General features: G+C 41.1%; 1 protein-coding gene across 1 annotated transcript; it reads right to left on the bottom strand.

Annotated features, from left to right (window-relative positions):
• Window positions 1-1360: 1360 nt before the first annotated feature.
• pld1a (phospholipase D1a) lies at window positions 1361-27421 on the bottom strand. The gene is made up of 26 exons (XM_030773296.1): window positions 27334-27421; window positions 22514-22696; window positions 21488-21637; window positions 21074-21206; window positions 20667-20778; window positions 20120-20185; window positions 19607-19665; window positions 19258-19350; window positions 18528-18680; window positions 16712-16861; window positions 16350-16433; window positions 13833-13914; window positions 13408-13518; window positions 13119-13310; window positions 12635-12854; window positions 11084-11212; window positions 10742-10860; window positions 9167-9280; window positions 8904-9014; window positions 8413-8501; window positions 7549-7662; window positions 5546-5595; window positions 4655-4789; window positions 2697-2850; window positions 2268-2385; window positions 1361-1652 (listed from the first exon to the last, which is right to left on the bottom strand). The coding sequence occupies exons 2-26, from the start codon at window positions 22662-22664 to the stop codon at window positions 1428-1430; spliced, it is 3114 nt and encodes a 1037-aa protein (XP_030629156.1). The 5' UTR covers window positions 22665-22696; window positions 27334-27421; the 3' UTR covers window positions 1361-1427.
• Window positions 27422-27455: the final 34 nt, after the last annotated feature.

Below are 27455 nucleotides of genomic sequence, written 5' to 3'. Positions count from 1 at the left end.
GCTAATTAATATGACAAACAGGTGTTTTTTTTTCTATTAGTATAGACTAGATGATGGCTTAGGCTTTCCGTCGATACGGTAAATGTGCAGCTTATCCGTTTAGAAAAATGAGAATTTGCTCTGCTCTTGTTAATCATTTGACGATAATCAGCCAGCCCCCGGAAACTTAAGGATTCTGTGCTTTGTGGAAGACAGGCAGTGCGGTGAGAGATACAGATGACATGGGCATGATGAAACTGGGCTGAAGCTGTCTCATAAAAGATGAGTTGTTTTCTTCCCCCTAAGCAACAGAGCTGCCACAGTTCCTGTCAGATTTAGCTTGCCTGCCTCCGAGACGGACAACTCACAGAAGAGAGTGGGTGAGGAAACAGAAGAGACTATGTACTCACACACAATAGAAAAGCAATAGGAATAAAATCATCGTTAAAAAAAAAAAAAGGATATTGTTTAAATAATCAGTTACGCAGAACCACGCAACCATTTTTACGACATTCAAATATTGCTTCAATAGTTAGACTTTTCTTATTGATTCATGAGTGAACAGTGGAAAAAAAAAAAAGTCACGAAAGATACAGATTGTGCAAAAACGCTGAAAAGAAGTGTTGGCTACGGGTAAAGAGAGAAATTGTACTGGATCAGGGCCGTGAAGAGCACAGTCAGACACAAGGCCAGAAGTTCAGTTGAACACTTGGGAACAGCTGAGTTACTGTGATTGTGGGAAGGAGAGCTCTGAGCGGCTCTCCGGCGCGTTGCGTTGTTTGGTGTTGAGTGACAGAGATTGTTTTTTGATGTTCAGCGTCTGAACGTTCAGACAGATTGTCTGGCCTCTCCAGAGCACAGACACTCAAACACAGCCGGGCGGACGTAACGGTGAAAATCTTTCCCTACCATCTCTGAAAGACCATCTGAGTGAAGGTAAACCAGACAGAAAACGCATATCACAGATCTCAAGCTGTCACAAGTATCATCACGCTGGAGAGACAGCATGAAAAAAACAAAACAAAAACAAACAACAAAAAAAAAAAACCCCAAGGATTTCTGTGACTAAGGGAGAGGTCTATAAGGTCTCCGCTCTGTTGTTGCCTTGTTGCGAGTGGTTCCTCAACAAAGAATTAAAATCAAGTCCATTTATATACATTTGATTTGCATTGTTCTCCATGAAAGGCTTTTGTATTTTTGTCCCCTTAGGATTTCTTTACAACATCTATGAGGCGCTGTTAGTTTATCTAATCAATTTATAATTATGTTATATTAAAAAATGAATGTCATTCATTCCAGTTACAAAATTACAGTTAATGGTCTGTGTTTCCCAAGGCACTCTTTTTCGATACAGCCTTTCTTCATGTCACATGTATATGACATGTGCAACTGTAAATAGCTGTCTGAGTGACCTGCAGTTCTGGGTGCAGGTGGTGCTGGTATCGGCCTCATGTCCAGATTTCGGTAGGCACCATAGCCTCTTTGGTGCCGACTGAGGGCATGAGGTTCTCCTCGCTGAGGAATTCCAGGGGGAACTGCACCAGGAAACCCCTGATCTTCTTCAGATGTTCCTGGGCTCGTACTGGGTCTTCTTTGTCCAGTCCTGGTTTGGACTGGTAATCTAGCAGCTCCTGCTTGTTCCTCACCAGGCTGGTAGGCAAGCAGCGGAACACCTGTAAAACAGAACGAGAGCAAGGACTAAGCACATTACACTGTGAATACATCACACTTCTGACAGACAGTGCCATATGACCAGCAATGTGATGCATCTCAATCAGGCATAAATGAAAATTAGATGCTGACAAGTTAAACACACACAGAAAAACCAGGATATTAGTGAAGGACCGGGGCAAAAGATGTTTCTCTGAGAGTGGATCTGTGTGTCTGTGTACGTCTCTGTGCACGTGTGTGTGCGCGCGTGCGTGTGTGTGTAAGTGTGAGTGTGTGAGCACATGTGTGAGGTTGATCTGCGATGGACACAGACTTGCCAGAAGAACATTACTGGAGGTGTCAGACTTTGATAGCTTTTCAGAAGATGAATGCCTCGCTTCATTAAAGCTCATTAGTGTGGTGTGCCACGTGCCAGCTAGCAGAGAGGTACTCAGTCTCATCACTTGGCCCCTCTGCCTAGACTGAGAGTCATGCTTAACTGTTGACTGAGTGACAACTCTAAATTATAATTGATATCCTCAACATAATGAGAACATGAAAGGCAATTGCATCCTCACAATCTATCACATAGGACATAAAGAACTTGTCACTGACAGAGGTAGAGTAACGCTAAACACCTTCTCATAGATTGTTGCATTTCTGCCAGCTGTGGAAATCCAGACTTCTTTGTAGAATCGATCACTGATAGGATCAGTCACGTCAATGCTGGGGTCAGAAAAGGCACCAAGGATAGTCCTGGATTGAAAGAGCGCATTATAAAAAAAAATCAGCACATACATCTAAATACTATGTGGATCTATACATCTGACTATTCTGCGATTGTAGTTTCTCAATTCAATCTTAAACCAATCCCATGCCACGGCCAGTCAACTGATTGATTAAACATCAGCCCCAGCACGTCTGATTCAACCAGTCAGATAATCAAGTCATTTATGGTCTGATGGCATTTTGTTACTAGAGGATGAAGTAGGACTGGTGGAGGTCCAGAAGGACTGAAGGGAGAGGATCTATTCTACGACATGTCTCTGTGGTTTGATGAGACTCACTTAAAGCACTCCAGCCTCAGCTGTAATGCAAACTTTCCAGCCTGGTACTCCTGTCCATCCATGACTGAGGACACAGTCTCTGAGTCCTCCACAATCACAGCCACCTCACTGTCCCTCTTCCCGAGCATACTACGGTCATTGATGTTGGCTGATCCTGAGAGGGAGAGAGAGAGAGAGAGAGAGAGAAACATTAAGTGAATCTTCACTGCTTTTACATAATCAGAGAGGCACTTCTATACTTTTACATCAAATATATAATGGAAGTCAATGGAAAGTCCCAGAACATAGCATAAATGGTGTGTGTGTGAGAGAGAGAGAGCGAGAGAGAGCTAGAGGAGAAAGAGAGGAGAGGGACAGAGAGAGGAGAGCAGAGAGAGGAGAAAGAGAGGAGAGGGAGACGGAGAGAGAGACAGAGAGAGGAGAGAGAGAAGGGAGAGAGGAGAGGGAGAGGGAGAGGGAAAGAGAGACAGATAGACAAAGAGAGGAGCGAGAGAGGAGAGGGAGAGAGAGAGGAGAGAGGAGAGAGGAGAGAGGAGAGAGAGGGAGAGAGAGAGGAGAGGGAGAGAAAAAAAGGGGGAGGAAAGCAAAAGTTGAAAAGCAATTAATTTCTTCTACACAGATACAGGGGTGAATGGCAGAGCATGCTATACAAAAAGAAAAAAGAAAAGGGTTGTGGTTCTGACAGACTGTTCCTGAGATATTAATTTAGCCACAGGGTTAGACACCGCTAGACAAACTGAAATGGCATTTAAGCATAAAATGCTACATCCTCCCCCTTGCGAGCAAACCTGTATTCGATTCTTTTACTATTCCACTGAATTCATTTGCCCTATGAGTGATTGAATCTTGAAGTGGCTAATTCAATAATACACAAATCCTCCACCTAAAGAGATCTGAGCTAACTCAATTACAGCGGAAGGCTAAACACTCATGTCTGCCTTCCACTGGCTTACGATGGCTTACATTTGATTTCCGTTATCCTCATCAAACCATGAGCGCACATCGAAACTGACAGCTGCCCTTTGCCTTTTTAGGATTTCTCACTCCCCTTACTCACGCATCTACTCCCTGGCACTTTTAAACGTTACAAAAATGCCAGACAGTTGGGTGGCCTGCTCCTCATCACTCACTCTGAGATGGTTCGGTCTCTCAGATTCTGCTGTGTGTTATACAAGAGATGATAGCTGGATGCTAGCTTTCCAAGCTAGTTTTGCAAACCGCCCAAGACATTTTTATGGTCAAAATATAACAGATACACGCTGCCTCCTGACGACTAATCAGTATAGTTTTAATCTAAAATGAATATTCTCAACATGCAGAACTTAGACCTGTGTCAAAGACACACATATGACCTGTATGATCACCACTGTGTGTACAAGGTTTTAACCAGTCGGTTGACCTCAGTATAGTTTTCTTGAGCAGTAAATCAGGGATAGTACATTCAGTAGCATCTCATAGGTTCTTTGGTCGGATATTCCTTTGAACACAGCTTGTAAAAAAATTTTAGCATGAGGTATTGGTGCCTTTTGCTAGTAATCAACAAGGCGGTTGTATTTAAATAGTTTGCCACCAGAGGGAGTTGTTTTCCCTACAGGGGCAAATTCATACTGAAATTTACCAACCACAAGTTTTACAACCCACAATGCACAACTAAATTTAAGGCACACTGAAAATACACAACACCATATAACACACAAACAAACAAACATACGCTTTACCGTCTAACGTCAAATAAACAGTAAATAGATAAATTACTTCCATGCATTTACATCATGTTTCACAAGCTATGGTTGCTATGATTTTATGGCAGCCTGATTGACAAATGTTTTTCTCACAAACTGAATTGGTTCTGCAAATGTGCAAAATTCCAGCCTGTACGGATCTGAGGAGTTAATTGTACGTGACATCTGCTCTGTCCCTCTTGTCTTTTTATGTTGGTCGCGAATCACCTCACTTACCGATGATGACCGTGTTATCATCGGCGATGAGCATCTTGCTGTGGACGTAGATGAGTTCGGTCACCAGGCGTCCCTCTAGCTCAGCGTGAGTCCTTAACCCCCCGAAAGAGATGTAGTTCATCCACTGGTCATCCACTGCAGGGAGAACCAACACACACACACACACAATCAACAGACAGGCCATAGTACAAACAGCTCCATACCTCAGCACTCAACTGACAAATGGATGTGACCAATAGGGTCTGCCTCATTATGTGAAATGGTCTATTTGTCTTATTGAGTCTAAATGAGATTGTCCTAGAGGTCTTACTGAGAGAAACCACGTACTGGAATCAGAAACACCGCTTTCGTACAAAGACAATAAAACTTCCATTAAAACTTCCAAACAGTTTTTACACAAGACTATACTGTCCTGACCAGAAATACTCTCTTTACAAAGTCTAGTGCAAACTGCAGAGTAAACAAATGTTCACTGGCTGCAGGTTTAGACAACTGTTATCCGGCTGTTTAATACAATCATTAATGTGGAGGATTTCTCTTTAAGTTAGTATAGGCTTGTCTCTGAAGTTTAACCTACTCTGTAACTGAACTAAATTTAACATGCACTTTAATGACAGATGTCATATATGCAGGCTTGGTATTCCTGATACACTGTAACACTGACATGATATACTGTTGCACAAGGGAGACAAACACACACACAAACACACACACATATAGTAATTCCTGTTTTGCCATAAGGTCATGGTCACATTATCCAAACTGCATTCCATCCCGTCACTTGCACAAAGTCTGACTCAAGGGAAGGAGGGGAGGGTTTGAGAGAGAGAGAGAGAGAGAGAGAGAGAGAGAGAGAGAGAGAGAGAGAGGATGTGAAATAGAGTCACTTACTTTCTTTCTTCAGCTGGGAGATTATGGAGTGTTCTCCCCTGTTCATGGTTCTGAGGTGAGACAAGTAAACTGTAGTTACAGCTAAGACAAGACCACATTTTCCACTACTATGTTACAAACAAAACAAACACATGTTACGCTACACTTATCAGACACAGATTTGGCTAAAATACTCAAATGAGTTACTTTTTTGACAGTTAGAGAGCATGACAGAGATAAGCAGGCTAAAGCAGAAGTAGGTTTTTATATATATGTGGCACAAGAACTCTATTTATTCTCGTCTGTGCAGACTTGACTAAAATTCCAACCCTCAAACTACACTCGACCAAGTCTGACTTTTAAGACATTTTTTCGTTGTTTGTTTTTCTGGTCACCATAGTTATCTTTCCAATGAAACCAGGTCTGTCTAACATGTCGGATGACCTAAATTTCATCCACCAGAGAAAGACACTGCAAATAAACTGGCACACAGCTAACAGCACAACAGACATCAAGATAAAGAAAGATAAAAACAACACATCCCTACTTTCTGAAAATGCTTGTCTGAAATCCCAATAGCCCAACTCTAGCGCTCTGTTCCACAATCTCTAACCAATTTAATATGTTCAAATGGAAAACAAGATAAGCTTTAAATACCTGCCACTGCTCTATGGAATGTATTTGTGAGTTACTATTAAACAACAATAGGGCACTTTTCACCATAAGCAATTAACTCCATGCTAGCAGCATTTGCAATTTTCTCCTGCTAAGTTTTTTTTTGTGTCTTTAATCCAAACGATATGCAAATGTTGTTACTGAAAGATTATCTTTGAAATCTGAATTAGTATGCTTTAGCATTCACATTACTGCAGCAGAAAGTGAAATGGAAAAACAAAAAAAAACCAAAAACAAAAACATGTTAGTCCACTAAATTTTCACTTTATTAAAGTTCAAAGGGGTTGTTTCCGGTCTCATTACAGCACTGTTGTTGGATGAGAGACTGGGGAGCTATGCTTAAGTTTGAGCCTACTAAACAGTAAGTGTTACCCTGAGTACAACAGAGCGCTGTGATAGCTTAGGGCATACAGAAGAAAAAACTATTCTCTCCACATGGATTAAGGTGATCTTCAGTCATAGAAACTCCTTCATTTAAAACTCTAGCTTTCCCTGCCTCTTTTTTTAATCTCCCTCGCTCACCTTTCTTTCCTCTTTCAATTACATCTTTCTTGTGATGGGTCATTGCCGTCCCTTGAGCATCAGGTGGTGTCACTTTACTGCATGACCCTGACTGCCTCCCCTTTTACTCACACACACACACACACACATACACACACATACTAACGCACGTACGCACACGTACACACTTGCACACAATGCACACACATGCACGCACGCACAGACATGCACACATACACGCACTCACACATTAACCCAGACATAGACATCACCCGGCTACACAGCTACTCTGAATTACTGGCACTCTCTGATTGTGTCACATAACCCTGCTCGACCTTAATTATGCTCATTCAGTCACACTATGCCACTCTAGTTGTCATCGCACCGTTTTGTATGGTCACATACTGTATGTAGACTGTATGCAGTATGGCTGTGGTCTGTGTTGTACAAGTTGTATTTTGTCATTGTTGGTGGAGGCATAGAAAATGATCACAACAAAAAAGGTAAGTTCCAGTGGCTATAGAGAACTTCAGAGAAAAACACATCAAACACTATCATGAGTTTTCTACGTAATTACATTACTAATCTTCACCCGTAGCAATATGTTGTAAGGGGTTACACATATATTGTATTTTCTTGTGCTGAATGTCAAGTCAAATTCCTGTGTATCCTATACATTTGGTGGATAAACTGATTCTGATTCTAGTTGCAGCACAACAGCGTTGAGGAGGACTATCTTATCTGTACAAGTGAAGAATAACAATGTGAAACTTAATAGTAGGTGTTGAAGTTGAGGGTGTGGTACGTTAGTGAGGTCTAACCACTCTGTTCCATGAGTCAAGCCTCACCTGTAGTTGAAATGCATGACAGCCTGGATGGCATTGCCACCTCCTGTGGTGATGTCTCCCTCAAACCCCGGCAGCAAGGGAGTCACCACGTAGACACGGAACTTCTTATTCTCTCTGTGACAAGTCCCACAGGGCAGACGTTACCAACCATCACATTCCTTTTCACCATATTTAGCCATAAACTCCTCCTTAGACTTGGTGAGTCATCATTAGTTGGAACAAAATTAGCTGGCAGATAATACATTTCTGATTAATGACCTTTGGAACGGTTGTGATGTCTTCACAATGGGTGATCGACCGTGCCGTCAGTCGGGGCTATAAATAAACCTTTCCCTCTTCCCGCGGCTTTATAGACTAGATGTGACTCTTCAGCCAGGGGGAGCCTCTGTTTCTTACACAAACTAAGGCATGTGAATGCGCGCGGGCCAGAGGCGGGAGCATGGTGAAAGGCTAAACGAGGGGGTGTTGGTGCCCGGGCCACTGGGGCTCAGGTGCGGCCTGTTTCACTGCATCAGCAGGTGGCCCAATCTCTCCAGCTGTCACTCTGTGTTAGGCATGATGGCCATGTCTCAGTGACTCAGACTGTGTGTGTGTGTATGTGTGTGTGTGTGTGTGTGTTTGCGTGTGCTGAAGGCTACACGGCAGCCCACACTGAAGATAACACACTTGATATACTAGATTACTAACCAACCCACCAAGAAGGAAAAATATAGCATAAAATATGGAGAGATTTAGTGCATGTCATTCCACTGAGCAAGTTCCAAGAACTTTCAAACTTGAAAAATGGTATCATTATTTTAATGCTGATTTACTGAAGTCAGAAGTCTCTTTAATGTGAAAGTCTTTAAAGACCGTGACACTTACTTATGAGCCCGGATGATCCTCTCTATAAGAGCATCTCCTATCTTATTATAAACCTGTCTGTTATCACAACAGCTGATGAAAAACTGGTTCTGACAAATAAAGAAGAGAAAAAAAGACATATATTAGTATTAAAAAAACCCACACTCACTGTAATTAGTGATTTTAAAAAACAGTGAAAGATGGAAAAAAGATGTAGTATATATGAATGTCAGAGGACAAAAAGTGAAAAAAAAAACTCCACTTGGTTATGTGTATGAGTGCAGCAACGTTGGTTAAAGTAAACTAGGTAGGCAGGTCACTGCGCTATGTTTCTAATTGTTTAACCAAACAATAGTACAATCAGCTGTCTCATTTTGGGATTTGAATCGTACATTTTACAGAAGTGAGAAAAGAGATGAGCTCCAAGCAATAGCAATGGGTTTGATCTGATATGATGAGAATGCGTGGAGAATTGTGACAGCTGTTGGAGGGCACTGAATTGACTGATTTACCTCAATGTAGATGAAGTGCTTGCTCTTGGCAATGACCTGAATGTAGGCATTGTGGATGGACTCCTCATGGTATTTTATACCTGCCGACCAATCAGCAGATGAGCGCAGAATCTGCAAGAGAGCGATGCTCCAGTGAACAAGGGCAATTAAACTGACTTGATTAATGCCCAATGGGTGTGTGTGTGTGTGTGTGTGTGTGTGTGTGTATGTGTGTGTGTGTATGTGCGCGCGCATGTCTGGGTGTTGGCAGAAGTCTCTCTTACCTGTACTTTAGCATGTACGCAGTCAGGCACTTGGTATCTCAGCTCATTGGCTGTGCTGTGAGATTTGGGCAGCAGGAAAGGGTAGGAGAGTGACCTGTACTTTGGCTTCATGATCTACAGAGTCAGAGACAGAGACAGAGAGAGAGAGAGAGAGAGAGAGAGGGAGAGAGAGAGAGAGAGAGAGAGACAGAGAGAGAGAGAGACAGAGAGAGAGAGAGAGACAGAGAGAGAGAAAGGAGAGAAGGAGGAAAGAAATGAGAAAGAATATGTATAAAATAAACTTAGCACATTCTTTAAGTAAGCTCCCTGCAGCCAGATTCTTTAGCGCAAGTAACAGATGTGCATTCCTCTTGGTAGAATTCTCCAGAGACTATGACACTTTCAAGCATTTATCCACTTGGAGAAAACAACTTACTTAACATATATTTATTTATCATTTAGAAATATATATATATATATATATATATATATATATATATATATATATATATATATATATATATATATATATTTCTGAATGAGCACCACTCCTATGACAATTATTTGTGTGGTTTAAAAACCTTCTGTAGGTATGAGATTTTGATTTGAAAAGAAGAAATGTGTTGGAATGGGTAGTCCAAAGTGTGCGTGTGTGTGTGCACGTATGCGTTAAAGAAATCTCACACAAGAGAAGCACACTGGAAAACTGTGAAAGGAAACCGCAGCAGAAACTAAGGATTTGTGTAATTCATTCCCTTCACTTTCCGTCAGGCTCAACAACACTTACAGCTGACTGTGAAAGGCTGTTCAATGTGGCAGGACAAATGTTTAGAACATGAAGAGCAGGTTTACACTCTCACAACTTGGTAAATAAACAACAATTTATATTAGAAGTTCACTAACAAAACACGCTTTGTGGGAGGAGGTAAATATTTTCCATTTACTCTGTTTTGTGGTCTATTACTTAATATTTGAAAACTACCACTGTATACTCATAAAAGAATAACCTTCCCTTCTTTATTTTTATGACTTGAGCATGCTGACAAAACAATGTTTCAATACTTTACTCAGGTGCACTTTCTGGAGAAGGCTTTCACTTTCAGTTACGTTGGGTTCATCTCACTTTTCGTGAGATCCAATTTTTTCTTTAACCTGTTTTTCCACACCCCAGTTGGGAGCTGCGTGACTATAATGCACAGTTGCAATACCACAGCACGATACATCAAGATAAGCTCAGTGGTGGAAGAATTTATGGATCTGATAAATGTGATGCAAGATATCATCATTAATGTGGTGTCAGTTTGCTCTGAAGTTGTTTTCCTTTTTTGGAATACACACCACATTTTCTCTTAGCTGTAACTTTTGATATATTTTGAGGAATTTTTCTCACACCAAGTACCATCACAGGCATTCTAAATATACTAAATATTTATATTTAGCTTATTAATCTGCAGTGGTTACAGTCTGTTGTATTTAGTTATTTGGACTCCCAGGTTACCATGCTGAAATTTCAGCCTAACAAACTGATATGTTTTGGAGACTACTGGTTTAAAATGTTTGATCAAATGCTCGGTCTGAAGGTTGTAAACAGCTTGCCTTTGTGAAATTCCAGCGCTGGATGAAGTGTCTCGCTACATCTCTGGCAGCTTTTCCATGAACCACTGAAGCTATGTCATGCCAGGGCATTCTGGGAGTTGTATACCTGTCAATAAAATCTACAGAGACAAGCTATTGGTCAAAAAGCTGTTCCGTGTGGGCGTTTGGCCAAGGTTATAACACAGTTAACCTAAACGCAGGTCATAACTGACTTTCTGTTGACAGAGAGCAAATGGCATACTATGGTGACCTTTTTTTCAGGTTAAAGAAGAACAAAGATGATTTTGGTCCTAAATGTCAGCCTCAGTAAGATGATCTCCTCTGTGTGAGAGTGTGATTTACCATCAAAAGGCTTATCCAGCTGAACCCAGTCTTTGTAGACAAAGTTACAGTAGTCCTTCCCATGCCAGAAACGTGTATTCCCCTGCAGTTCTCCTACACCCGTCTGTAGGCTACGCACAGAGCCGCTCCCTACACAAATCACAGAGAGCAGCAAAGCGGAGCAGTCAGTAAGACAAAAACAAGCTCATTAAGCCGATATGTTACAGTGGCTGGACCAAAGCACAGTCAGTTTTACAGTGTAATTTACACAGTTCCCTGTAAACCAGCTTATCCTTTTTTTTTTGGCTTAACACTTTCCATTTAATATAATCTATATAAAACATAGATGGCTGTGTACTCCAAGCCACTAGAGGTCACATCTATCTATAGACAGACAGACAGACAGACAGACAGACGCGCACGTATGCACACACACACAAACACACACACACACACACACACACCACACAAATCCATTCCTTCCACAGTTTGTGTATGTTCAAACAAATTAGCTATAATAAGAGTGTATCTGTTATGATGTCATTCCTGAGCAGCCACAGACAGGACCATTAAAAAGGGAGCCATGGAAAACACATTATATTCCTAGGCTGTTTTAGAAACCACACAGAGATATCTTAGAAACACTCAAACTGTGCTAAGCTCAAACCAAGCTGGATGTGTTAACTGAACGTCGAAGCAATTTCATTATATTACATCTCTGACAGAAGCCTACGGAGCTGTAAGGTCCCAAAGCCGGTCTGAAATAAAGATAATCCTCTCCCCTTGTCTGCAGACTCTCACAGACTAACAGCTTTGGCCTCTCACAGTCAGAGGTGAGAACTTCAGATCTAAAAGGGCATCATTTCAAGCAGGGCAGATAGAGGAAGAGAATAAAGGGTAAAAAAAAAGAAAAAAGAAAAAAAAAAAAGAAAGAAAGTCTCTCAGTGGCAGCAGCTTGTGTGAGGGGGAGAGAGTCAGACCATCAGACAGCCAGAAGGTCACCGAGAACAGCTTTCTAAACTCTCCTTGCACATTATGAATCAGCCTACGCACAAGGCAGAGACAGCTGTCTGAGGCTTTATTTGTCTTTACAATGGGCTCAGTGTAGGAGGAACCAGACCTACCTGCAGAGAGCACAAAAAAAAAAAATGACCAGATACTAAGCAACAATATTTTTTACGTGATTACAGAAAGACGAAAGAGTCGACACTCTGGTCTGCTCTCTCAACCCCCCAAAAAATCAATTTGAAAACCTTGCAACTCCAGGGTCCAATACAGTGTTAAAAAAATAAATAAATAAACCCCCCCCCCCCCCAAACAATCAAAGAAAAAAAAAAAAAAACACTGAGTTGGACCTAACCATTAGAACTTTGTCAGTTCTACGTCTGGGAAAGTGTTTCAATGCAGCCGTTTCTGAGTACTTATTGCTGTGCGCTGCTTGCATCATGCAAAACATTTCAACTCCTACCAGTTACTAACTAATCATGACAGGAGGACTTCGACACTATCAGTGCAGCAACCGTCTAGGGTTGTAATGGAAATAAAATGCTGCAGTTATTGTCAGACTCTTACTCTCGTCTGTGCTGTCCAAGCTGTTCACGCTATCTGTATGATGGACGCTGTGTTTGTGGAGGTGGCGGTACAGGCTGAAACGGGCCTTGCGAGTGCGGCCGACGCCCTTCAGCTTTGGGAGGTCTACGGGGTCAGCTTCTGCGGATCTCTTCCCGTTGCTTTGGGCAGGGCCGTCAGCGGAAGAAATGCCCTTATCAGAGATTGGGACTGCACTGCCTGACTGCTGTTGAAGAGAGACAGACAGAGAGAGAGAGAGAGAGAGAGAGAGAGAGAGACAGAGAATAAATGAGAAGATCTGTAAAAGAACTTTTAGAGACGAGAAAGAGAATCAAAGGAGGCTGAACGATTGGTACATAATGGGAAATGTGATTTGTTTAGTTCTGTGTTTTTAACAGTGTAGTAGCAGTAAGTATTTGGGGGTCTTGGTTGTACCAGTGTGGGTGTATCAGTCAAGTCCTGTCACTAAATGAGACTATTCCCTAACCTGCTCCAGGGCCTGAGCCACAGAGCGGGTCACACTCCCAACATCTGTCAGCCGATGCTCCCAGTCATCCCAGCGCCCGTATGCCAGATCAATGCCCCCAACGAAGGCCACCGATTGGTCGATAACCACAATCTTCTCGTGATGTGCCCAGAGGTAAACTGAGGATGAAACGTGGTCAGGATGTCTCATTACCTGGAGACACAAAAACACAGAGAGGAGATGAAAATCATTAACTCACATTCACGTAAACCCTCACACAAACACACATGCACACACAAACAAGCCTTACTTTGATGTTGTGGTGAAGGTGCATTAGTGTTCTCTTGCTATATTCACTGTTGATGCCAAGTGCCAGCTCCACTTCTTTGTACAGCATGACAAAGATCCGTACTCCTTGTTGCTACAGATTGAATGCACAAATCATCCTTTAGATGCAACTACACTATGGAATAATATGGAATTACAAGTCAAAGATGACACAGTGTTGTTATTTTCTGTCTGAAAATTGTAATGACAAATAAAAAAAAAATAAAAGAAAGAAAGAAACATAGCTGCATGACAACTTGTACTGAAATACATATTCTTGTATTGAAATACATGAAAAGGTCATATCCATGTCCGCCGTCTTCCTATTCCACCTACAGATCTATTCTCACACATGCAGGATTCTCAGCGAGCAGCATGCCAGAAGTAGGCAATCCCACATTAACTTACTGCTTTGCGTTTGAGGAGACAATCTAGTCGCCAGCGGTTACCCTCAACCACTGGCCTCTTCAAGAAGATCTCTGGACTCAACCTGTGTAACACAAACAAGGCATCAGTGTGGACCTCAATCAGAGAGTGAGAGAGAGAGAGAGAGAGAGAGACCTCAGAAGGCAACTTTCAACACTTGGAGAGAAACACTTCATACCTATTATATCTGCGTGAGAAGCTGGTGAGATATTTGGATTCCCTTAATGTTCCCTGTCTGATTGTCTTGGCTAGGATTCAGAAATAATCATAAAATCCTTTTTCAGTGTTCAGTCTTATGAATCAACAGGCCTGGTAAGTATCATGGGGTTCAAAAACCAGAGCAGAGTGTTTCATTTTTTCCAAGTTTTAAACCTTAGGATGTCAGTATCACATTGGCTTTGCAACCTCAAACCAAAGTGCATAGATTAACATAGCAATATGCTGCCTTACACACACACGCGCGCGCGCACGTGTGCACATACATACGCACCCCTGGGTCAGTAGGCCAGACCACTGGTTAAGTGTACTATTTTTGGTACGAGATGGAGAGGAAATACTACACCAGCTATGTAACAGATCCTGTGTGGAGGGCTAATGTATCTGCCTCATATCATATATTTCACTTGCATAACAATCTTCCCAACAGAGCCTCAGATAACAGATAATGGATTTCACTGTTTCATGATTTGTCCAATCTCAGCTTCCCAACACAACCTCAGATAATACACAATACATCCCAGATTTACTCAGCAAAAAAGCCAAAATGTAGAAGCCATGGGGGAAAGTACACCCTTGCTGCTTCCACAGGAATTAAGATGGTAATTAGCAGCCAGGTGCTGCTCATTAAATGCCCTTATTAAGTTGATTGTGACTTTGTGACTTTGGTGGTCTGGAGCATTTAGGTCTGAATCCACCATTCCTAACCATTATTCAGGTCTGAATCCTCCATTCCTAACCATTATTCAGGTCTGAATCCACCATACCTAACCATCATTCAGGATTGAATCCATGCATCCACAGACATTGCTTTACTATTTATTTCTCAAGGAGCATGAGACAAAACACAATTACTAAAAAGGTAGACAAAGTACACAAATCCTGTACTTGAGTGATAGTAGAGATACCCTTGTTAATATATTACTCCAAATTATATACAAGTCCATCATTAAAACTTCCACTTAAGTTCAAGCACAGAAGTATTTCCTTTCCAATGCACACAAGTACAAAAGTAAAAGTACTGTAATTTATTATTGTTATAATGTTGTATTATTTTTGTAATTAGATATGTTCCCTCTTTTTGCTTAATCTAAATATTTCAGGCGAGAGGGCTCTAATGATCCTGGGTGCACAGATCCTTTAGTATAAGCTTGTTAAATCAGTCTGACATTGATGTTAATTTATATTATTGTGAGCAGTCAGCATATAGGTGAACAATTTCCTGAGTGGCTGTGGGCATGAAATAAGAGAATAGGAAAACTTTCCTTTTAAGATTTACTTGTAAAAAAAAACTGACATACATTACAAACTTCCAGTAATAACACTGTGTGTGTGTGTGTGTGCGCGCGTGCGCAAAACTGAAAACTATAGTACAAATCATGCTGAAAAAACTAAAGGCACCACCAAATTCTATTAAGCAATATCACATCGGAGGGAGTGCTGTTATACTGAGTATCAGCATTGCTGAGTGCCAAAGATAAACACAGCTGTGCTTATATAGATCCTCTCATGTGATACTGCTTTTATACAACAGTTCAAGGCTAACAACAATTCTGGGTTATATATCACAAAATGGAAATTTGAGATAAGAGATATCGATTTTTATCGTTTATTTGGCTCTTTCAACAAAAACAGTTCTGTTAGGATTCCATCAGCTAATAAACGTTATCAAGCGACACAAACTGCTTCCCCTCTGCAGGCTAGCTGGTGAGCCTATTAGCATATACCTTTTTTCTGCATATTTTCAGTGATTGTGCAGCCAGTGAAATTTGAGTGTATTATTTTCTAACATCTAATTTGCTATTTTCATAAGGGTGTCCATATTTTCACTGTCACTAGGTGAGTTTTGTTATACAGGTCATATTAGAACAAATGCAAAGAGGAGTGATAAATCTCGTGAAATGTCCTAGTGCTGTTATACTGTATATACACATTCTTTGAAATGTAGTGGAGTGAGAGTAGCACGTCTCAAAAAATGGAAACACTTTAATGAAGTACAGATTCTTGGGAAAGGTACATAAGTACAGTAACAGATCTCATGTACTTTGTTACTGTTCATTGCTGCAGTTACCACAGGCTGTTTCTCAGTATCCATAAACTCTCTATAGTGTAGACTTCCTAGAAAGCCTATTTTCTCATAATGACATAGAATTCTTTAATATTTTACAGTACCTTTGATAAGCTTACACTGATAAATGATCCACTCACATACCAAACCCTGACATTATATCAGCAATGATGTGTTTGTGTTCTGTTGAATAATTGACAAGGTTGTGAACGTACCACCAGTCTGTGATAAAGATCTCTTCTTTGGCTTCCTCTAAGGCATCAGCTAAATCTTCCATGTATGTTTTGCCATTCACATACCTGCAATGATTAAAAAATATGAAGTTTATTTCTGCATAAAAAAAGCTTACTGAGCTCTTGACTCTAACAGGGAAGAAGATCAGATACTAGTTAGGCATCGATAACTCATGGTCCCCAAAGCCAAGAGATGTTATCATACAAATGCAAAAATTATATTTACATAGGAATGGCTGGTGCCCAGTAACCACGACAGCTGAATAACACCTGATTTCAATACCTCACGGAAGAAGAAATATCAAACACAAGGAAAAGGTGAGGTCAGATTTATCACCGGTTACCATTTAGCTGGGATGTTCTCCTCTTCTCGAGCAAAGGACCCAAAGCGGTGGTCCCTCAAGAAAGCTTTGCCATGTCTGCGAACGAAATTTTCAATGGCCTGACCCCACCAACGTGCATGCCTGTAACTGCTGCACTTCAACACCAACGTCCTGCATCAGAAACAAACCGCACACATGCTGTATCAATGTCTGCATCGTCCCTGTGGCCGCTGCAAACAGGCTATTGTCGCTTGACTACAGCCAGATACACATGAGAAAACAATAGGTCTCTCAGCCCTTAAGGAGTGCTAAGCAGTTCAGTGTATTCATTGTAAATTCATTTGAATGAATCCATTTATGTCAGATGAGCAACACTGATGTGAAAAAGAAAGTGCACACTCTTTCAGTTCTATGGTTTTATATCTGAGGGCATAAACAACAATCGTCTAGTTCTCACCAACTTATAAAATTAAAATCAACCCTCAGATAAGAGACAACAATAGATTTCACTGTGTCATTATTTATTCAACAAAAAGGAGCCACAATGCAGGAGACCTGCAGGAAAAGTAATTATACCTTAACTGTTTCCACATGATTGAAGAAGGTAAGTAGAAGCCAGGGTTATTTACAAATGGGGAACATTCAAGACAGTTGTCGATCTTGACAGGGTTGGATGACCCAGCAAATTTACTGCAAGGTCGGACCATGTAATGCTCTGGGAAAACTGCAGAGAACCCCATTGCCACATCTAAGGATCTATAGGCCTCAGTTAAGATGTTAAATGATACAGTTCATGACTCTAAACTCAGAAAAAGACCAAGAAACAGGAACAAGCACAGTTTTCATGAAAGGGTAGCCAGGAGAAATCCCCTGCTCTCCAAAGAGAGCATGATAGTACAGCTTAGGTTTGCAGAGGTGCATCTGAACAACCCAAAAGATTTCAGGTGTCACAAGGTTTCTTTGGGGAGATGAGACAAAAGTGGAGATATCTGGTCATAACGCACAATACCATGTTTGCCAAAAACCTAACACAGTGTATCATTTGTGGGCTTGTTTTGCATAAGGTTGACCATGAACTTCTCTTTACACCAGAGTATTCTAAAGGAAAATGTGAGTTCATCTTGGCCAAAATTAGGTCATGCAACAGCACAGTGATCCCAAACACAACAGAAAATCGACAACTGAATGGCTTAAAAAGAGAGGAATCGAGGTTTTGCAACAGCCAAGTCAATATCCAGACCTCAACCCCAATGAGAACAAATAAATGCCCTCAAACATCAATAAATTAAAGTAATGCTGTAAAGAAGAGTGGGCCAAAATCCCTTCGGAATAGCACAAAAGACCAACAAACTCATTATGAAAGTGATTTCATCAACATATTGCTGCTAATGGTGGTTCTACAAGCTACTGAATCATGGGGTATACTCACTTAAACAAACGACTTATGAAATGCTGGCTTATTTTTTCTTTTTTTTTGTTAAATAAATGAATGACATAGTGAAATCTGTAACGTGTTGTTTGTAAGCTGAGGTAAGATTTACCTCATTTTAGGACCAGATGATTGTTTTGTTACATCCTCGTACATTCAACTTTTGAACTGAAAGAGTGTGTACTTTCTTTTCACATCACTAAAACACTTTCACATGTAGAACATTTTAGAAAGTCAATGGAGTGTGAAACCACCTCTTTGTGTGTATATGTTGCATTATGTGGCGAGGGTTTAGTGACAGAGTATAGAGAATGAGATATAGTGAAAGTCAAAAATGCCTGAGTCACACACAAACCCAGACTCACGTCGTTGAACTTTAGAGGGAGATCTGTTATTGACAGAACACACCTGGACAGGCTGTCGATTCTCACCCCATGCTTCGTTTCTGTGTCTTTGGAGTCCATTTTGATTGTGAACTCTTTGTCCACCAGCAAGACAAAAGAAATGGCCCCTGTGTCTGGTTTCATATATAGCAGGAAAGAGTCCTTAACCACCAGCCACCTAAAAATAAAAATGAATAAGTCTTTTTAATAAATGAAGACTAAGTGATGTTAAGCCAAGTTAAACATCCATTGCTGATGCTGCTCAAATGAGACACAAAGCCAGCCAAATATAGTATCAAATTACAGCCCTCAAGCCCTGTACTTTTACCTTATACAACAAGCACATGAGCTAGAGCAAACCAAGAGACGGATGAGGATGCTATCGGCGGTCCAAGAGAGGCAGAAGAGGGAGATAAACAGTTGGCAAACTTCAAAGTGATACTAATAACAGTCTTTAAGTATAACAGCACGTATCAGAAAGAGAGAGAGAGAGAGAGGGGAAAGAGAGAGAACAAGATAACTTTACCCTACACTTACTGATAACATGTGACAAATAACCATTTATTTTAAAAGCCATTATCAACTCTAGGTGTTCCAAATAAGGAACACAACTATATATTGTTAAAATGACCAACTGCATTCAACTGTTTCTGAAAGACTCCTCCCAATGAGGGCCAGTAGCTGGTAAGAATCCAACAGGATCAAATCATGATGGTGGTGAGGGACAGTATTTGAGAGGGATTAGAGAGACTGACCTCTTAGACCAGTGGTAGCAGACCTTGCTCTGACCGCAGCAGTTCATCCCTGGAATACGATGACCTCCTGACCTTTTCTGGACCATGCCTTCTCTGTATGACAGACACAAAGATAAGAGTATTAGTTGAACAACATTTCTTACATTTAACAGACCATAAATATAAAAAGTGTTCATCCAAAACAAAATAAGTACCAAGAAACATACACGCAACTGTGTCACATAGGCTTGAAGCTAAGACGCAAAAAACACAATCGCGCAGTAAAACTAATGATGCATTGACTCTGATGACTAGTCAGTCAAGACAGACATAAAAACACAAAAACAAAACATAGAGAAAGTGGCCTCACAAGCCTTTAGGTCCCAAGTCATGAATAAAAGACATCTGGCTCACATCAATAAACTCCATCTATAAGAGAGAGAGAGAGAGAGAAAGAGAGAGAAAGAGTGGGCAGAAACATTCGAGAGTGAAACTGCTGCAATTAAAAGTTATCCACTTTAAAATGTGGACAAACTGGTACTGATATGAGAGTGCAAATGAGATTGAAACTTTGTCAGCATGAGCAGAAACCCCTGGGTACTGGAGGGCTGGATGCATGAGGGTGGAAAAGGGGGCTTCTTAATAAGAACTGCTGGAACAAATTCCTACTTTTGTTAGCGCTGAGTGACAACATCAGGTTATGTTATTATCGTCTATAAGCCCTGGCTTCATTTAGTTCGCTGATTCTCCCGACAGATGGTACATTACAGATAGCTTAATACACACTCCATCTGTTCTTTAAGACAGGAGAATATTAAACAAGTGTGCATTAAAAGTAAGAAAATGTGTGCATTAAAAAAAAAGACAGCATACTATGACTTACCGTTGCATGGTACTTGCGGTACATTGACATCCTCAACAGTTTGTTCAGATAATCCTCCAATTGTTTCTGGAGAATGAGCAAAGCAAATGTCAACATTTCTTGATTCATTTAAAAAAACTCTTGAAGGAGAAAAACTCTTGAAGGAGAAAAGATTAAAAGGATGAGAGATGAAAGAACAGCATGACTCAGGATTCATAATATGAGAGGGGGAGAGAGAGAGAGAGAGAGAGAGAGAGAGAGAAAGAGAGAGAGAGATTCATGTGATGCAATGTGAGTAGTTGAAAATTCATATGATAAAAGCATAAGTTAAAAGCTATAGAATGAACGGAAATCCTTTATTCCTTTGAAAGTATCAAAATCATCAAGATTACATTGTCTTCCCTCGCAGTCTGTGATGTACACATCACAGGTATCATTTCTTGATCGTTGAGGTCATTTGAAGAACTTGTACAGAAATGCGATGAGTCTATGTGCTCAGTGTGAGTTGAGAGAAATGCAGTGAACGATAATTGTGTCCAGTTTTAACGCACTGGTCTAACTGACTCACCCTTCTGCTGGACACCTGCTCCTCTCTGGCCAGCTCATCTCCTCCTCCTCGTGGAAGCCTGGGCATCTGCCTCACTTCGCTTCTCTTCATGCTCTTCCTCCTCACCGTGTGACTGAGGAAAAGAGGGAATCAAATGAGGGGAGAAGAAAAAAGAAGAATGCAGAGTTCAATAGGTTGCGTGGAAGGAAGGGACAGGAGATCAAAAGGTCGAAAAGTAAGACAGACAAAATTGAAAGAAGAAGAGAGTTGGGAGGGAGAGGGGGAATGGCACAACAGATCGTTAGATTAACCAAAGCTGTAAAGACAGTGAGGATAGAACAGGGGTAAGAGTGAGGAAATGATATTTTCAAATGTAGCTGTTGCGATGGCCCTCACGCTGTCGGCCGTCTAACTCGAACCGGTCTCACCTGCGGCTGGGCAGAGGGATCCTCATGAAGGTTTTATACCGGAGGAGTTCCCTGTGCAGCTCCAGGAAGTGTTTCTCCTTCCGTTTCACCTCCCACGTGAAATTCCCATGCCTCAGCTCGATCTTAAAAACCGCTGGAAGATTCTAAAGGGACAACGAAACTTAAAATGACTCCCAGGCCAATCATATAATTCATATTACAGAATTAATATTATAGAATTAACGCTTAAAAAAAAAATTAAACGCCGAAACATTTATCCACGGTTTTTTAACATTCAAGCACCATCTAAACATCGAAGGCAATGGTCTAAACATGCATCTGTCTGTCTGTGTGGTGCTCTGTCTATTATAGTATGTCTGTTTGTTTATCGGTGTGTGTTTCTCGGCGTGTGTTTGGCACAGACCTTGGAGGCACTCCTTTTACTAAAGCGATCCTGAGCAGCAGCAAAACGCTCCACCTCCAGGATTTTGGCTGTGATAGGTACAGTGTCCAGGTAGACTGTGGCATCTGCTTCTTTAAAACCCACGGTGTTATACACAGCCGAGAACAGGATACGGGAGTCTCCTGTAAACACAAACGTGGGATAGGACGAGATTTATGTGAGATCAGGTGAGATAGTGAGGTTATCCTTTACTGGGGAATTGTTTTGAGTGTAAACAAACTAAATTCTAACATGAACTGGAAAAGCACCTTGTCACAACCGTCAGCACTATCTGGAAGTCATTTACACACTCTTCTAGTCCTATTCTTTTGAAATTTTTGGCTTAAAAATTCTTTATATGATGTTTATTATACATGCAATACGTAATATATATATATATATATATATATATATATATATATATATATACACATATATGATGTCCAAAATATGATGTCTTTTTGACATGACTGCAGTAAAATCCCTTTCATTTCTTTCCTCTTTAAGGTTCCCTACTCTTCACACACTTGGCAACAAAGACCCGTTCACAGCTCTGCACCTTCAAGCACTTTCATTTCCTTTTCCAAAACAAAGGGAGCTAAAGAAAAAAACTTCCCAGTAGATTCCAAAACCTAAATCACTGAGTTTCACTCATCAGAGCTGATCATTACACTCACTTTTTACTTCTCATTATGACTTACATTCATTAAAGCTGAAGAGTCGTTAAAACAGAAAAAAAGAACGACATCCATAACACGGGCCACATTACTAAATTCATTTGTCATACAAACTGTTTCTTTTTACTTAATAGTTCTCAATGCAGCCTTGTCTAAGCCATGTCTGAGTTGCTTGTTTCAGTTTTTTCTGTTTTTTTTTTTTTCTAGTTTTTAGTTTTGTTCTAGTTTTAGGACCATTCTTGTTCTTAGCCTCCATAATGTGATAAGATTTATGACATGCTGTGAATTTCAATAGCTCATAGATATCAAATTCTTTAGGGTTTTAAAGCTGTGGTCATTCACCTGTGCGATTGGACTCGTTGGCATCAAAGTCCACCTCCTCCCCATCACCGAAACCCAGCTCTCGGGTGTCCAGGCTTTCCACTGCTATGTCACTCATTTCTGTGGTGACCAAGTTCAGTTTACTGCTGTTGGGATCTGGCTGCCGCAGCATGTTTAGCAATAAGCCTGGAGAGCAGGCCCCACCTGGACACACACACACACACACACACACACAACTATCAACCCTTAAGAACCTAACAGCAAGTTCACTTCACACACACACACGCACACACACAGACACACATACGCACAGACACACACACACACACACACAAACACACACACACACACACACAACTATCAACCCTTAAGAACCTAACAGCAAGTTCACTTCACACACACACACGCACACACACAGACACACATACGCACAGACACACACACACACACACACACACACACAACTATCAACCTTTAAGAACCTAACAGCAAGTTCACTTCACACGCAAACATGCACACACACACACACACACACACACACACACACACACACACACACAGAGTCACTGACTGACTTGTCACAGAACAACATGTGAAAGCTTTAGGCCATTATGATGAACACAGTCTAGTCATGCTGCAGTCACACGGATCTGCTATGTCAATATGCCTTACTATACATCCGTTTGGTCTATATGTCTAGTTTGCTGTCTGTAGTGTGTTACAGAGCTTGTATGTAGAGTGAAGGGATCCATGTTATTGTCACTGTGTGAGCTTTCACATCTCCTACGTTAAACACGCTGCTGCTCAAACTGTTAAATATTCACTTCAACCAGGAAGCAAAATAAGGCTGATCTTAGGAGCACAGTGCAAAGAGTTTGAGAGTCTAGTTGTGCAGGTTTGAAGTTCTCAATACAGAACAGAGCCCTGAAAACTGCCTATGGCTCATTTCCTCTCTTTAGACCTTAATGTCAATGGTGAGGGTTGTGGTGCGGTCATTAAAATCTCCATAGCACACGGCTGTCTACTACTTTCATGTCGATGGAACGTAATCTCGATCCACATGGAAATAAAGGTCACACATCCTGTTTATCACACGTTCCCACCAGACCACAGTAACCCTTCACAGATCCCGCTTCATCCCACTGACATGTTCAAACACAACAGCCCAGGCAGCGATAAGTGCAGCGCAAATAGACAGAAAAAAAAAAATCAATTTATTCACCAGATAAAGTTTGTACAATGAAAAGGGATAGCCCCCTCATCCTTCTGAGGGCGAGGGTGTGAAGGAATGTCACTTGAAGCTCTCTCACATATCTGACGAAGTTAAATGACATTTTCGGGCAAGGCCACGTTCACTGATTAATTTAAAACAGTATTATCTTAAGGCGGTAACGACAGAAAGAATGACAGAGACAATGAAACTAATCCTGCAAGTAATACCACAATATTCATTAACAGAGGGATTAATATGTAGCCATTAAACAAACAGTTAATTGTAGTATGAGAGTGAGATGTGTTTTCTGTGAGGCTGTAAAAAAAATGCCGTGATAGTGAAGAGAGAGGCGGTGCTGACATCACAACGGTGTCAGGATGTGCCACTCTCCTACAGATCTTTTACATTTACACTGGGCAATCATCACTGGCCACAGTCAATAATGAGGCCACTGTAAAACACTGCTTTACAACCAGCAGCTAAAACCAGTGAGCTATGCATTCATATAACAACAGTGAAAGACAGACGTGGAGGGGGCAGGGGGAAGGGAGAGAGGGAGAGAGGGATAGAGAGAGAGAGAGAGAGAGAGAGAGGGAGAGAGAGCCTCTGCAATAATAATACAGCAACAAGAACGGAAAAACAAAGTTCTAAACATGAACTGCTGGAATAGCAAACACCGTTTGAGAAACCTCTAATTACAAACATAGCACACTTACTCATGTTCACGTGCTGCAAACTCTGTAGAAATGGCAGCTCAACCTTTTTCCCTTGAGTAAGTGCACTTTAAAACTCGGGACACATTCTTGGACTCTCTTTTCAAAAGAAAATTTAGCCGAGGACTTGCTTTAATCATTATCCAAAAAAGCTGGTAGACTGCTAGGTGGGGAAAAAAAAAAGAGTTCTTTTAATAGCACAGACAGAGAGCATCCTGAGAAAGAGTGACTTCATATCACCCTTCCATTAATGACGGACACCAGGGCTCAGGCACTTAGCAAATCGCTATGTATCTCTATAATTAACACATCTAATACACCATACCACCTCACATCACTATGACCCATAACAAGCCTTGTCTCAGGGCTTTTATTACCATTACCGGTTTTTAAGAGTCATATTATAAACTGCTTTTTATTCCTCCTATATGTGAGTCTTGAAAGGGACTAAAAAGCTTCTATTTCCTGGCTTGAGGCAAGCCAAGCGGAGGGGTGTGGCCCCTTGGCAACCAGACGCTGCCTTATGTCATTTTATTAGTTCCCACCCCTCATAGAAGATTTCTGCCAAACTCGAGAGCTCAGAGCTTGTCTGGACAGGCCTGCGTCTTACACAAGACCAAAAGGAAGATGTTTCATGCATCTCATTTTCCGCTAAAACCATATTTACTGCAAACATAGTGGAATGTAGAGAGGATCAGATATCAGATATGCCCCACTTTCAAAGTAAGTCTCTGACTTCATCGTCAAACAAAAGGGTATATATTCTTGCACAGAGGGAAATTTATGCAAATGTAGTATCTCCCACCAGTGTGACAACTGTTACTCCCAGCTTTGGAAAAAGCCATACTGTTCCGCACAGAAAACAGACATGGAGTTCAGAGAACACAGAGGATTCTACCAATTATAGCTGAAGATTGGGAGATTAGTCTGCACTCTCTCTAACTCCTCAGGTTTTCCTTGCTAAAGGTCCAGATATACGTAACAAATCACCCCATCGACTGTCCAAGAATGGAACTTTCCAGCATTCTAGAGCACAAATGTTAAACATCTAACCTGAACAGAAGGGGAGGTGCTAAAAATATGGAGGTAAAATATGGAGCTCAGTGAGGCCAGTTTATTTTTGGGAGCCCCATTCTATACAGCACAGACATCTTGGGGTCCTGTGCAGACTCAGTGCGGTTCCTGGCATTAAGAGAGCCTGTGTAATATCTTACTTCATTTAAAATGGAAAACGAGGTTCCTCTTAACAATCTGCAGAGGGCCCAAAACAAAAAGCATGCAGTGGTATAAAGCATATTTATGGAAGGCTTCATTTGTGAAAAGCTCTTTAAAAATGTTCAGATCCTTCACTATTTTATTCCATATTTTAAAATAACAGACAAATTTACAGACTTTTCAGGCAACGCGTAAGAAAGCACAGAATCGTGCCAAGTGATTCACACGACGCAGTGTGTCACAGACACAGATAAAAGGGGGGAGAACTGGGGGTAGCTAAAGCACAGCTATTAAAAAGTATCTATTACAAATAAGGGAAAGTTTCTCGCAAACTATTCACTGCTCTTCCCTCACCACCCTGTCTCTGTGAAGCTGAGAACAACATTTTGAATCGAAACCTGTCCCATCCTTGTATGGCCAGCAGTCACTGGATGGGCATACAACTATGACACTTGCTACAAGAGTTGAAGAGAGAGTGAGAAAGAGAAAGAAAGCGAGAGAGAGAGAGAACAATGCTGTGGCACACACAGCTTCCTCTGTACAAATGATGGGCTATCAGCTGTTCCTTCCTGCTAACAAGTTCCTGGTCGTCATGGAGAACAAGCCCATGCATTTTGGGAGAAGACAGTGTTACACAATCTCTCATGTAGAAGATGCATGTGAATCAGATGTTTCGACAGCATATGACGTGTCTGAAGGAGGAAAAAAAAATGGAATCTGGTAAACCTGTCTGTACAAGCCCAGGCAGACCAATTGTGGGAATTTCGTTTTAATGATTCTGAGACAAACAGTCCAAGACAAACGGAAAATGCGTCTGCTCACTCTGACACATGCCCTTACATTGTACTGATGACATCACATATGTCTCATAATACATATGTGAAGATAAAGCAGTTCCTCTCCAAAAAAAACAAAAAAAAAACCATCGTACAATATCTAATACCACTCTGCTGGAGTATATGTTTATCCCAATGTAACTACTCCAGATCCACTCTGATTCTGGCCATCATTCCAACACCACATTCTGTACCTGTACTGTACTACACAAAGATGATGAATAAATGTGCTGTAGCCCCACTGAGTGAAAGTGAAAGTTTTTTTTGTACTTTAACCTTGAACACTGGTGAAATTCTGACATATTGAGAATAAATTGAATACAATTAATGTCAATGAGGCATCAGTACCAAACACACTTATTCACTAAAAATGATATTTTTGGTAATATAGAAGTAACTAAGTTGAAACAAAATGCCTACTGAGTAGTGCTACACACAAACTTTTTTTTTAAAGGCAAACCTTTTTTTTTTAATGCAACATGATAAGACTGTGTCGCTCACTTAGGACACAGCTGCAAAAACAAGGCAGGATTCTGGTGGCAGAGCTGAGCTAAGTGACTTGACTTTTCCCTCTGAGTACTGGTTACACATTCCAGTACTAACACAAAAGCCTTTCACACTGGGGTGAGACAGAGATGAGGAGCCAAGACACACCGGCACCACACACACACACACAAAAAGAGAACAACCCCTTGTGTTCCCTCAGCTTCAAACACACAGCACAGTTTTATACACAAACGAAAACACACACACTCTTCAAACACTACCCCGTCCTTCACAGGCCACGGGTCTAGAATTACAACTTTGGGAAACGACAACAGCCGAGCAGAGGCTAACACTGTGAAAGAGAATGATTTAACTAACCTGCTGCTGCAGACGTGGCTTCCACATTATTACTGCTCTTTTACTCCTGGCGGGTCACACACGACAAAATTAAAAGCAAAACACTCGAGCACAACACTGGCGCACTAACTTTTCCCTGGTGC

This window comes from Chanos chanos, chromosome 5, assembly GCF_902362185.1.
Source record: "Chanos chanos chromosome 5, fChaCha1.1, whole genome shotgun sequence".
Lineage (NCBI taxonomy): Eukaryota > Metazoa > Chordata > Actinopteri > Gonorynchiformes > Chanidae > Chanos > Chanos chanos.
The sequence above is the reverse complement of the archived record's forward strand: the minus strand, read 5'-3'. Positions and strand labels throughout refer to the sequence as shown.